Source organism: Myotis myotis, unplaced genomic scaffold (assembly GCF_014108235.1).
Source record: "Myotis myotis isolate mMyoMyo1 unplaced genomic scaffold, mMyoMyo1.p scaffold_m19_p_42, whole genome shotgun sequence".
NCBI lineage: Eukaryota > Metazoa > Chordata > Mammalia > Chiroptera > Vespertilionidae > Myotis > Myotis myotis.
This window is the reverse complement of record NW_023416349.1, coordinates 1,563,152-1,576,114: the sequence shown is the minus strand read 5'-3', so window position 1 is coordinate 1,576,114 and position 12,963 is coordinate 1,563,152. Positions and strand designations below refer to the sequence as shown.

General features: G+C 56.5%; 1 protein-coding gene across 1 annotated transcript; it reads left to right on the top strand.

Moving 5' to 3' along the window:
- The first annotated feature begins 8,459 nt into the window (after positions 1 to 8,459).
- On the top strand, positions 8,460 to 11,666 carry ZNF784 (zinc finger protein 784). The gene is made up of 2 exons (XM_036306688.1): positions 8,460 to 8,670; positions 9,822 to 11,666. The coding sequence occupies exons 1-2, from the start codon at positions 8,593 to 8,595 to the stop codon at positions 10,710 to 10,712; spliced, it is 969 nt and encodes a 322-aa protein (XP_036162581.1). The 5' UTR covers positions 8,460 to 8,592; the 3' UTR covers positions 10,713 to 11,666.
- The last annotated feature ends 1,297 nt before the right edge of the window (positions 11,667 to 12,963 follow it).

Here is a 12,963-nt window from a genome sequence, read left to right as displayed (position 1 = left end):
TGGTTCTCTCTCACCATTGATGTTTCTATCTCTCTCCCTTCCTCTCTGAAATAAAAATCTATAATAATAAAAACATAATATGCTAATTAGACCGGACAGCTGAACGACCTTCCAGACATCCTTCTGGATGAAGCCACAGCTGCAAGGGCCGAACCCCTTGCACGAATTTTGTGCATATTTTATAAAAATAAATAAAAAGCTGCAGGTGGCTCCTGCCTGCCTGCCTGCCTGCCTGCCTGCCTGCCTTAGGGGGCTGCTGCAGGCCAAACGGCACCCACAGATTCCTAGACTTCTAGTAAAAGTATACCCCATCTCATGAATGACTTTTATACTGATTATATTTTGAAACAATAGGACTTTGGACCTGTTGGGCTCAGTGAGGAATGTTATTAATGTCCATTTTCCCTGGGCCTTTCCACTGGTTTGGGGTGGCTCGCCTTCAATTTCTACTGGACAGCGCTTTCCTGGAGGTGGGGACAGCGGAGACGCAGGGGTACGCATGGTTTAAAGGGGCAGCGACACCTTCTGTCCACACCAGGGCTGCTGGGCTTGGGCACCATGACGGCCTTTGCTGTGCGGCTGCCCTGTGCCTGCAGGGTGTTGAGCAGCTTCCCTGGCATCTACCCGCCAGATGTGAGTAGCTCCCTCCCAACTCCCCTTCCCTCCTGACAACACATGTGCCATATGCCCCCCCCCAGGGGTTAGCTTTGCTCCTGGACGACCCAGACACCCCCAATGGGACTCTCCCCCCTAGATCCCTTTCTTGACTTTCAGACCCACATACCCCCCCCACCCCCAGGAATAATAACAATGGGCACCTTCCTGAGCCCTTACCATGGTGCCAGCCCTTGCTAACTGCACCACAGCCTCAGAGCAGACCCACCAGGTAGGGGCCGCAAGGTTGCCTGTTGTATAGATGGGGGGGGGGGGGGCCGAGGGGCCAGACAAAGCTTGGCGAGATCATGTGATTGCTCTGTGGTCCAAGCCACATGTCGGGGAGCCGGGAGGGCACCTGCTCCGGCCTGACCCCTGAGTCGGGGCTGGTGACCACTGTCTGCAAGCGCCTCACTTCCAGCCCACGGCTGCCACCGCCCACTGCAAGCCACGGTTTACGGTGACAGCTCCCAGCACCTCTGCCTCCTCCCGTCCCTCTCCCTATGGCAATATGGCAGCATCAGAACACACACACAGCCCTGGCCAGTGTTGCTCAGTAGATAGAGCGTCGGCCTGCGTACTGAATGGTCCCAGGTTCAATTCCGGCCAAGGGCACATGCCTGGATTGCGGGCTCAGTCCCCAGTGGGGAGTGTGCAGGAGGCAGCCGATCAGTGATTCTCTCTCTTCATTGATGTTTTTCTCTCTCTCTCTCTTCCTCTCTGATATCAATAAAAAATAAATAAAAAGTAACACACACACACACACACACACACACACACACAGAAATGGTCATTCCCGCTTTAAAACCCTCCTCCCTGCATTTAGAATAAAACCCAGAGCCCTCAGGCCCCGTGTGAACTGGTCCCCATCACTACCTGGCTGCCCCCCAAACCTCTCCTGTCCCCAGAGACGCCGTGTTTGCTGTTCCCCTCACAGGGCCGGGTCCTTTCCGCTCTGTGTCAGAGGTCAGGTCGGGGACGCCTGCCCTGCCCCCCCCCCCCCCCCCCCCCCCGTGTATTTCCTCCGCTTCCTGTCACCGCTGCGCTGGCCTGGCTTGTTTACTAGTTTCCCGCTTTACTCCCCCCTTCCCGCTCTCCACCAAGGCCCGGCCCAGCTCTGTCCCGGCCAACCTTCCATCCTCAGGACCTGGCAACGTCTCAGAGGGTAGGGGCTTGGCTCAATATTGGTTACATGATGAATGAACGAATGAATGAATGAGTGCAATCACCTCCAACAGTGAAGCATTCCCTCCCTCCTCCCCCCCGCCCCCTTCTTTCCTGGGACAAGATCATGAGGCCGCACCATCCACAGGCGTGCGAGTGCGCGGGACAGAAGGCCTGGCGGGCCCTGGCCCACCTGCCTGGCATTATCCTGAGCTGCTCCAGCCACGGGACGTGTAGGGCAACCCACGGCGGTCAGCATGAGTGACCGCTTGAGCCTGGGGGCACCGTGAGGACGACATGGGTGACCCGGGAGGAACAAAGAACAGGCAGGAACACGGACTTCGGCATATCACTCCCATGTGGCTGCTGACAGGAGGGGCTCATTCACTCCTGCTTTATAGGCGGATATTGGGGCCAGAGAGTGAACGCCCCTTCTCAAAGTCCACCCAGTGCAGAGTTAAAACCCGGGACCCTCAGCCAGTTTGGCTCAGGGGATAGAGCGTCGACCTGTGGACTGAAGGGTCCTGGGTTCAATTCCGGTCAAGGGCACGTATGTCGGTTGCAGGTGCCCTGGCCCTGGTCCGGGTGCATGCAGGAGGCAACCAATAGATGTATCTCTCTCACATCGATGTTTCTCTCTGCCTCTCCCTCTCCCTTCTGCTCCCTCTAAAAACCAATGGAAACATATCCTCAGGTGAGGCTTAACCAAACAATCAAACAAAAACCCTGGGCCCTTGAGACTAAAAGGGACTCAGAGACAGGATATCGCCCTGGGAAGTGTCTCCTGCTTCCGCCCAAGGACTTCCAGCACATTCTGCAGCTGGAGATCGCGCAGTCTTGGGTAGAATGGCCCAGAAAGGAGTGCAGCCTTGTGCATTGGAGCAGCCTAGTTCTTTAACTGACAACCCCCCGGCTGGGAACTGGAGACCCGGGGGGATTGCCGGATCGCTTGCTAAAGACGTCCGTTCTGTGCCCCATCTGTAATGGACTGTCTTCCCTGAGCACCAGCACGTGCTGAGCCAGGTCCCCCGTGATCCTGAGCCACCAGGACAGAGGAGCAGGGACAGGACGCCTGGTGGGTGAGCAGGTGCCGGCGAACACAGCTGGGCTGCCGGAAGGCCTCCTCGCAAACCTCCCGTTGGAGCGAGGTGTTTTTGTGATCGAGGCCCTGGGCCTTGAGACAGGAAGCATTCTGGGAGGCCTGCAGGCACCCAGGGCAGCCATGAACCCAAGGGGAAGGCGCCACTGACTTCCTGGCTGTCCTCTCACGCCCACGGGAATGTGTACGTGTGCCATATGCTCTTGAGGTCAACAAGCAGGAGTTGGCCTTGACTCGGGGCCTGAAGGAGATGAGCCGGCAGGCCAAGAGGGAGGGAGGGGCTAACTGGGGGGAGGGGGCGGGTAGTTTCTTGGGGTAGGAAAACCCTGGTTCTCCAGGATGCAATCACAGTCTCCCTTAAACCAGAGGAGCAGCTGAAGGAAGGTGGGGAGCGGTTGGCCAAGGGCTGAGGTGTCCACAGGACCTGCCTGCACCCCCCGGTCTTTGTTTACCTACGTCATCCTCCTTCCCCTACTCCTTCAGCTCCTCAACTCTCCGGGAAGCTGGGTGTTTCCCGTGGCCTTGTCTGTGCCCAGACTCTAGACTCTACATCACTGCTTCCCCGTGCTCCCAGGACGGGCACCGGTATCTTCATCCATCAACTGGTTCCTACGAGGTATGCTGAGGGCCTGCTCACACCCCTCGCACCCGTGTGGCTCATATATTCCTTTACTGCAGTGGTTCTCAACCTTGGCTGCACATTAGGATCACCTGGGCATCTTTTTAAAATCCTGATTTCTGGGCCCCATCCTCCGGAAATTCTGTTTCTTTGTTATGGGGTGGGGCCACAACATGAGTAACAAAGAAACAGAATTTCCGGAGGATGAGGCCCGGAAATCAGGATTTTAAAAAGATGCCCAGGTGATTCTAATGTGCAGCCGAGGTTGAGAACCACTGCTTTACTGTATTGTCCTCCACCTCCTCTTCCAACCACTAGCAGGTTTTCTCTTTCCTGCATCTCCATTCCACCCCATCAGGGTAACCCTCCTCCCTTCCAAACTCCCCCCATCCCCCCAGAGTTCTGAGTGTCTCTCTCCCCAACGCCAAGATCTCTTCCTTTCAGGCTAGTCCTCTGACACTAAATGTCTCATCCCCTTTGAAGGCAGCCTGTCACCTCAGAGCCTGTATTCAGCCCCCTCCATCTCCTCCCACCATCCCCCTCCAAGTCCATCGCCTCCCCCATCTCCTCCCACCGTCCCCCTCCAAGTCCATCGCCTCCCCCATCTCCTCCTACCATCCCCCTCCAAGTCCATCGCCTCCCCCATCTCCTCCTACCATCCCCCTCCAAGTCCATCGCCTCCCCCATCTCCTCCCACCGTCCCCCTCCAAGTCCATCGCCTCCCCCATCTCCTCCCACCATCCCCCTCCGAGTCCATCGCCTCCCCCATCTCCTCCTACCATCCCCCTCCGAGTCCATCGCCTCCCCCATCTCCTCCCACCGTCCCCCTCCAAGTCCATCGCCTCCCCCATCTCCTCCTACCATCCCCCTCCTAGTCCATCGCCTCCCCCATCTCCTCCTACCATCCCCCTCCAAGTCCATCGCCTCCCCCATCTCCTCCCATCGTCCCTCTCCAAGTCCATCGCCTCCCCATGACCTCTCACCCCTCCAAGTCCATCGCCACCCACCCTCTCTCTCCAAGACCCACCAAGGACTCCCTGGTTTAGGCCCTTCTATGTTCCCGAGGGCTCCTCCTCTTCTGTCCTCCCCATGGTAACCCCCACCCCCACCCCCCCCGTCGGCTCTGCTCTTGGATGCCGACGAGAGCATCGCTCCAAGCTCTCCGAGGGACCTTCCACCTCATGCTTCGCGACCCCTGATCGGGGCATGAGCCTTTCCTTCCCTGTGTTCCCAGGGACACAGGAAGCGGTAGGACCCAACCTTCTGGGCCCTCAGGCTGCGACCCGCAAAAAAAGACGGAAGGTGTTCACGCGAAAGCCATTCGGCCAGAAACACACTCTTGAAGGAACAGTTCCGAGAGCTTCTAGTTCCGCAGACCTGAATCTCAGTCGTTCTGTGCAACAGATCCTCGTTCAGTGTCTCCTATATGCCAGCTTCTGGGGCTAAGAGGGGAAGCGACCCAGACCCAAATCGCCCCTGCCTTCCTTCCCCTTAGAAGCGACAGGTCGTGTTTTTATCGGGTACGTGCTGCAACTAGGAACTCGCCTAGGCCTCCTGGGGGCGACAAAGACCAACATATGTATGGAAATGTCACCTGGGAGAAACAGGTGGGGAAAACACAACTAGAACACTGACATTCGGAAACGCATGGATATGTCCCGCATCACGAAAGAATGTTGTACAGGTCGGTTCCAAAGGAGAAGGTCCTTTGGTGTCTCAAACTCAACGGAGGCCCATGAAGCGAATGAAGCTTACGCTTCGGAGGCCCCTCATTTGCACAAGTCTTTGCCTGGGAAAGGAGCGTGGACAATTCAGAGCAGCTAAGATTAGCAACTGCTCAGCACCAATCAGGAAGAATATCTGCACCCTATGTTCATAGCAGCGGCATTTACAATAGCTAACATCTGGAAACAGCCCAAGCGCCCATCAGTAGACAAGTGGATAAAAATATCCCATTATTACACAATGGGATTCTATGTGGCAGATAAGAAGAAGAAGAAGAAGAAGAAGAAGAAGAAGAAGAAGAAGAAGAAGGAGAAGGAGAAGGAGAAGGAGAAGGAGAAGGAGAAGGAGAAGGAGAAGGAGAAGGAGAAGAAGAGAAGAAGAGAGAAGAGAAGAAGAAGAAGGAGAAGGAGAAGGAGAAGGAGAAGAAGAAGAGAAGAAGAAGAAGAAGAAGAAGAAGAAAGAAGAAGAAGAAGGAGAATCTCTTACTCTTTGCAATAGCATGGATGGACCTGGAGATTTTTTTTTAATATTTTTTATTGATTTCAGAGAGAGAAACGGAGAGGGAAAGAGTGATAGAAACATCAATGATGAGATAGAATCATCGATCGGCTGCCTCCTGCATGCCCCCCACTGGGGATGGAGCCCACAACCCAGACATGTGCCCTGACCTGGAATCAAACTGTGACCTTCTGGTCAATGGGTCACAGAGCCACGCCGGCCAGGCATGGAGATGATTAAGCTAAGTGAAATAAGCTCGTCAGAGAAAGACAAATACCATATGCTCTCACTTATATGTGGAATCTAACGAACAAAATAAACTAAAGAACAAAACTGGTCCAGAGGCCTGGATGCATAGAACAGACTGACAGATCTCAGAGGGGAAGGGATGGGGGGCGGGAAGGGAAAAGATTAACCAAAGAACATATATGCATATATGCATAACACATGGACACAGACAATAGTGTGATGAAGGTCTCAGGTAGGACAGGACCTGAGTGGAGGGGGCAAAAGGGAGGCAATGGGGGACATCGGTAATACTGTCAATAATAAAAAACTTGTCACATCTAACCTAGAAAAAAACAATTATCAACTGCTAAAAAAAAAAAAAAAAAAAAAGTTTACAATGCCCACACCAGATACATACAGGGCTAATGGCACTGCTAAGGGCCCTTGAAAAAAAACCAATGTTGAAATCAGAAAATAATGTAATCCAGCCTAGCTTAGGTTCATCTTTATACCAACACAGCCATAAACTAAGCTTTTAAATATATCTCTTGGAAACAAAGGGCCCAGCCTATGAGGGCAGAACTGCCAGGGCCCGTGAAAGCACTGGAGATAGTGACCAATGCCATATCGCTTGATAAATGTAGCGAAGTAAGAAAGTCACGCGTGGGAAAGAGAGACAGAACATGCAAACTCTGATAACCTCAGGTGACGGAGGGAGGAGAATGGGTGGGGTACACGGTGGGCTTAGATTGCATCTGTAATGCTGTATATTTTAAGGTTATTAGTGAGGAGAGGGAGTTGTTTATTCTGAATACTTTTGTATACAGGAGTAGTTCATCCTATATAATAAAAGGCTAATATGCAAATTGTCCCCTCTGGTGTTTGATGGGTTGCTATGATGGGTGCTGACCACCAGGGGGCAGTGCGGAACATGGGGGGCTACCAGTGAAGGCAGAGTTGAAGGAGTGAGGGAAGGAAGAGGTGAGGAACCTGATCTGCCCTGATCGCAGGCCAGGCCTAGGGACCCTACCCGTGCACTGGACCTCTAGTAATAAGATAAATATAAATAAAAGACTCCCTTTGTGCGCTAGTCAAGATAGAATAGGTTATGCTGCAAACAGCCCCAAAACTCGGTGGCTTGACACAACAACATGTGTGTTAATGCTACATCTCCAAGGAAGCCCGGGTTGTTCACTGCAGATCCTCCAGGACTCGGCTGACCGGAAACTTAAACACATTGTGGACCAGTAGTTTTATTGCTAACTTTGCCCAGTGGCCAGATAAGTTTCTATTTGAACGAGTACAAAAAACGTTTTATATAAATGTTAAAGGCACCCTTTAAAATTAAATACCCATTGCATTTTGAAGTTATTTATTACATGTTCTTACAAACTATCTTTTTAAAGTATGATACTTTGTAAAACATTGTGTAATATGAAGCGAGAATTCTCGTTGTCTGTCTGCAATGTATTAACTTCAGCCAGCCGATCCCCAAGCAAAGAAGGGCAGGAACCCAGGAACCGGACCTGGTGACTGCCGGCTGGCTCTCACTTTGAACTTTCACTAACTGCTCATTGGCAAACACACACACACACACACACACACACACACACACACACGACCACGCCTATCTGCAAAGGAGAGTGCAATCTTATCATGTTCCCAGAAGGAGGAGAAACAGGGAATTTGGGAATGGCTGTCCTATACTTTCCTTCCACAAAAACCGTGTAGGGGTGCCCCCAAGGTCTTTCCCGTCTCCTTTCCCACTGGGTTCTCACAGCACCCGACAGTTTCACACGCGAGCAGATGTGCACGTGGCCCAGAGAAGTGTGGCAACTGCTCCGAGGTCACAGCCAGGCCACGAAGGAGTACATGGGTGACAGAGAGGCCAGCCCTGTCCCAGGTGCTGCCGAAACGCCTGTCTTTTCCCAGGCGTCACACCAGCCTGCGGCTCTGAGCTGCAGCCCCGCCCACCAGCGCTGCTGTTTGCGGAATCCCTTTCTGTAAACGGATCTAAATATCCTTCCGTTCGTACACTGGGCTTCACTGCGCGATCCCGAGCCACGCAGAGCAGGCGATGACAAAAGCCTGCCATGGAAACACCAGCAAAGGTTACTAAATTCTGGCGAGGGCCAGTTGACAGCCAGATCTTATTAAGCTGGTTAAAAGGGGAAACCCTACGCCGGCCTGTGTGGCTCAGTGGTTGAGCGTGGACCTATGAACCAGGAGGTCACGGTTGGATTCCAGGTCAAGGGCACACGCCAGGGTTGCAGGCTCCATCCCCAGTGTGGTGCGCCCGGGAGGCTGCCGATCAGTGATTCTCTCTCATTATTGATGTTTCTATCCCCCTCCCTCTCCCTTCCTCTCTGAAATCAATAAAAATATTTTCTAAAGAGAAATTCGCAGTCCCCCAGCGTCCCACGCGGGCAGTCTCCGTGTGTGTGGTGGGGGGCGGGGGATGGGGGTGAGGTGACAGGTAGGGCTACTCAGGCTACCTGAAAGCCCCGCCCACCCCAGGGCGCCTGCGCGGTGGCTATGACGCCGGCGCGAGCCACACCCCCTTCCAGGGCGACTGAAGGCCAGGGGGGCGGGGCCTGGGCACAAGATGGCCGCGGAGCGCCCGGAGCCCCCGAGTCCGAGCTCAGCGGCCCGGGAGCCGCGCTCCCCGGAGCTGCCAGACCTGGTGCGAACGAGAAGGGGACCGGGGCGAGGGCTCCGGGCGGGAGGAGGCCGCAGGGCAGGGGGCGGGGCCGGGGCGGGGCCTCTGAGGCTGGGCGGGGGAGGTACTTAGAGCCGTGGCCTGGGGGCGGGGTTTCTCGGGTTGTGATGGGGGCGTGGCCTGTGGCGGAGCCTATGGTGGCGTTGGGGCGGGGTTTACTGGGGCGGGGCCTGGGGAGCCTCTGGGCGGTGGATGGGTCCAGGTATTGAACTTGTCAAGTTAGGGGGCGGAGCCTTCAGAGGGGCGGGGCCTCCACGAGACTGTGGAGCTAGCGGGCTGGGGTGGCAGGCTGGGAAGGTGATCTTGGGGCACCCACGTTGGCGTGGGGGTGTGATGCTCTGTAAGGGCCTGGGTGATGCGTCTCGCATTCCCAAGGGAGGGTTTTTGAGGGAGAAATCCCCGCTCCAGGTGGCTTTGAGGCCACTCTCAAGTTCCCCCACTCGGGGCTGGAGAGCGAGGACACTCATTCATTCATTCAACAAACATTGGCTGAACTGTTTACCTGGGGGCTCAGTGGATGGGTGGATGAGGAGGCGGGTGAGGACGCTGCTCGCCTGCAGCTTGCAGTCTGGTAGGGGAGAGAGGCATTGAGGAGGTGGATTGTGTAGAGTTCCAGAAAGGAAATAAAGACGGAGTGGGGGGTGGGAGAGCTAAATTTAGACGAGAGCAGTCAGCTGTGTGCCGGCTGATATTTACACCCGGCCCGCGAGATAAGCAGGGGCAGGTGGCAGCCGATATTCCTCGGCGGTCTGGGATTTTTCAGGGCAGCTGGAGCCACGGAGCGTTTTGAGTGGGAAAATGACTTGATCTGATTTCCATTTTCTAAAGGTCACTCGGGCTGCTGGCGAGATGGGCTACCAGGAGCGGGCCCAGCACTGAGGCCCTTTCAGGAGCCTTTCTCAGTCACGGCCGGACATGGCTGCGTTTAACTGGAGGGGCGGAGACACATGGCCGGCTCATGGTCTGGCCGGGAGGGGAAGTCTTGATGGGGCTAGAGCAGGACCTAGAATGCAGGGGGTACAAAGGAGATGAGGTTTTACATAAGCGGGGCGTGTTGGGGAGGCCTTGGGGCAGGGTCCACAGGCTCCTCTCTTCTCCCCCCACCCCCACCCCAGGTCCTGGTGCCCGATGACAGCAGCCCCGCCACGCCCCCGCCTGACCTCATTGAGATCCAGGTGGTGAAGGTGACGGACACCACCCTGGTGCCCGAGCCCCCGGAGCCAGGCTCTCTTCACTGTGCCTTGTGCCCGGCTGCCTTCCGTCTGGTCTCCGAGCTGCTGTTCCACGAACACGGCCACCTGGCCGGGGCCGAGGCCGGCGGGCAGGGTGCGGACCCCAGCCGGTGTCACGTGTGTGGCCACAGCTGCCCGGGCCCCGCCAGCCTCCGCGCCCACTACAGCCTGCACACGGGAGAGCGCCCTTACCGCTGCCCGCTCTGTCCCCGCGCCTTCAGGGCTCTGGCGGCCCTGTTGCGGCACCAGCACCGGCACGGGGCGGAGCCCGGGACCTCTGAGAGGCCCACCGAGGCGGCAGCGGCTCGGGGACAGGGGCCCGGGGTGCCCCCGGAGCGGTCCGAGGTGGTGATGGCGGCGGCGGCGGCGGGCGCGGCCGTGGGGAAGCCGTTCGCCTGCAGGTTCTGCGCCAAGCCCTTCCGCCGCTCCTCGGACATGCGCGACCACGAGCGGGTGCACACGGGCGAGCGGCCCTACCACTGCGGCGTCTGTGGCAAGGGCTTCACGCAGTCCTCGGTGCTGAGCGGCCACGCCCGCATCCACACGGGCGAGCGCCCCTTCCGCTGCGCGCTCTGCGCCCGCACTTTCAACAACTCGTCCAACTTCCGCAAGCACCAGCGCACGCACTTCCACGGCCCGGGGCCCGGGCCCAGAGACGCCGGGAGCCGGCTGGCGGCGGGGGCCGAGGGGCCGGGGAGTGGGTGTGGGGCAGGAAACGCTCGGGAAGAGGGGCGTGGGGAGACAGCGACCATGAAGGTGAAGGTCGACCAGTAGGCTGGTCACCATGGGCGGTAGGGGGCAGGTTGCAGGGGAGGGGTCGGGCGGGACAAGGAGGCAGCTGACAGAAGAGGGGAGGTTGGGGCAGAGCAGAGGGACAGCCACGTTCCGGGCTCCCACAAGCCCACGGGGCAGCTCAGAGTCAGAGAAAGGCACCAACGCAGCCCATTGGTTGTCCAGCTAAATGCAAGGAACACGGGCTGAACGTCTGTCCCTTCTGCCTGCTTGTTGTGCAAGACAGAGTCTGCATCCTACGCAGGCGGAGCCAGGGCTGAGGGGATGGGCAGGTCCGGGGTCTATCCAAGTGTCCCTGGCCAGCCCTTCATCGCTGAACCCTCAACTGTCTTGGGGCCGAGGGGGGACCAGGATGGAATCCTTTGCCTACCTCACTGGTTGCACTGAACATGGGAGATGCCTGTCGGGTTCTCCATTGAGACTGGAATCCCATCACCTCAAGCCAGGGGCCCCCAAGTCATTGACTAGAGCACTTGAACCTCCAGAATTCAGCCTGACCGACCGTGAGGATCTCGACTCCAAGAGCTGCTGTCCCTGTCCCCATGGTCCCCCCTTAACCCACCAGACTCCTCTTCTGAGGCAACTGAAATCCAGGCAGCAAACGACACCTCGCCCCAGCTCCCAGAGCGTTAGTCTCAGCCCACCCCCACCCAGCTCTACGGAAAGCCTCAGGGTTCCCTAATCTCCACTCCCGATCTGAAGCAAACAGCTTACTGCCTGCCCAGCTACCCCAAGGTCAGTGGATGGCCAGTGCGTGGCAGCTGTGCAATGAAATGGGGCAAGGGAAGGACTTGGGAGCTGGAGGTGGGTGGCCTCCAGTCCAATCCTATTAAAGGGCTTTCGGAAGGACTGCTCTAGGTCAGTCTTGTGTTTGGGTTGTCTGCGCGGGGGGCTGGGGGTCAAGGGGCCACACTATGGTATTGCCACCAACAGGGGACTGCAGCACACCCTTCTCCAAACCTTAGCACGGGGTGGACAGTGTCTGGCTATGTAGAGGCAGTGTGTGGTGTAGCTATGGGAGCGGGGCCAGGGGTGGTTGGCAGATGAAGGGACCCCTCTGATCAGTATTAAGGAAGGAGAGCCCGGGTTTGCTCACACTCCTGCTCCCCCAGCACTCCCCAGGAGAGAGGAGGTGCCCCGTCATAACGTGAACACAACTTTCTGTTTCCCCCAAAGAAATGCCTGCATTTCCTATCTCCCGACGCCAGGGTAGAAACCTGGGCCTGTTGCTTGAGCCTTCGCCCCTCACCCGCTTATCTAATCCCTTTTCAATGTCCTGCTCCCGAGCCAGTGAAATTTCTTTGGGACCTGAATGCTCCTTTGCACCATCACTACTCGTAGACCAAGCCAATGAGGCCTCACCTAGGGATAATGGTGCAGCTGCCCAGCCTCTGGGCCCCGCCTCCATTCTCCATCCCACAGCCACGTGCCTCCTGCAGAACCACAGATCCCACCTGGTCTCCAGCCCACAGACCCTCGCGGCTTTGAGAAGGGGTCGTAAACCTAGGTGCCTGCTGGGGCCGAGGGAAATGAAGGTGGCGGGTTCCAGGGGAAATATGGAGACTGGCACTGGGGCTCAGAGTTGGGGTTGGGGGAGTGGGGCCTGGTGACAGATTGGAGAATGGGTGCCCCATCTGCATGGCTACTGCGCTGAAGGAGGCTGGCTGGGCCAAAAGCGTCTACATTTTCCAGCAGTTCATGTTATGTAAAATGTTTTGATTTTCAAATGTTGGTAACCAAGTCCACAATTTTGGGTGTTTTTCTTTGTTTTCAATCTATTGTTATTGATTTCAGAGAGGAAGGGAGAGGGAGAGATAGAAACATCAATGATGAGAATCATTGATCGGCTGCCTCCTGGACCGAGCCCACAACCCATGTGCCTGACCAGGAATCGAACCATGACCTCCTGATTCACAGCCACTGAGCCACGCTGTAGGGCCGTTTCTTGTTTGTATGCACAGGCTAATCGGACTGTGTCAGGGGCTGGGATCAGCCTGGCAGCCGCCAGCTTCCAGAGTCTGGGGTCACCCGAGCTCCTTCAGGATCACCTTCCCGCACCCCAACCCTCCCATCTGTTCTAATCTGTTTGAAACGCTCCAGAATAGCTAGGTTTGGCCAGACACACTAAGCCCTCCCCCAGGCACCCTTGGCCCGCGTGACCTGGCTTTATGTCATGGCTCAGGAGTCACTTTCTCCTCTGGGAAGCTGGTTTGGCCCTTGAGTCTGTAAGGTG

Coding starts and splice junctions, on each gene's coding strand:
- ZNF784 (XM_036306688.1), top strand. CDS start 8,593: ATGGCCGCGGAGCGCCCGGAGCCCCCGAGTCCGAGCTCAGCGGCCCGG. Junction 8,671..9,821: donor CCCCGGAGCTGCCAGACCTG/GTGCGAACGAGA, acceptor CCCCCACCCCAG/GTCCTGGTGCCCGATGACAG.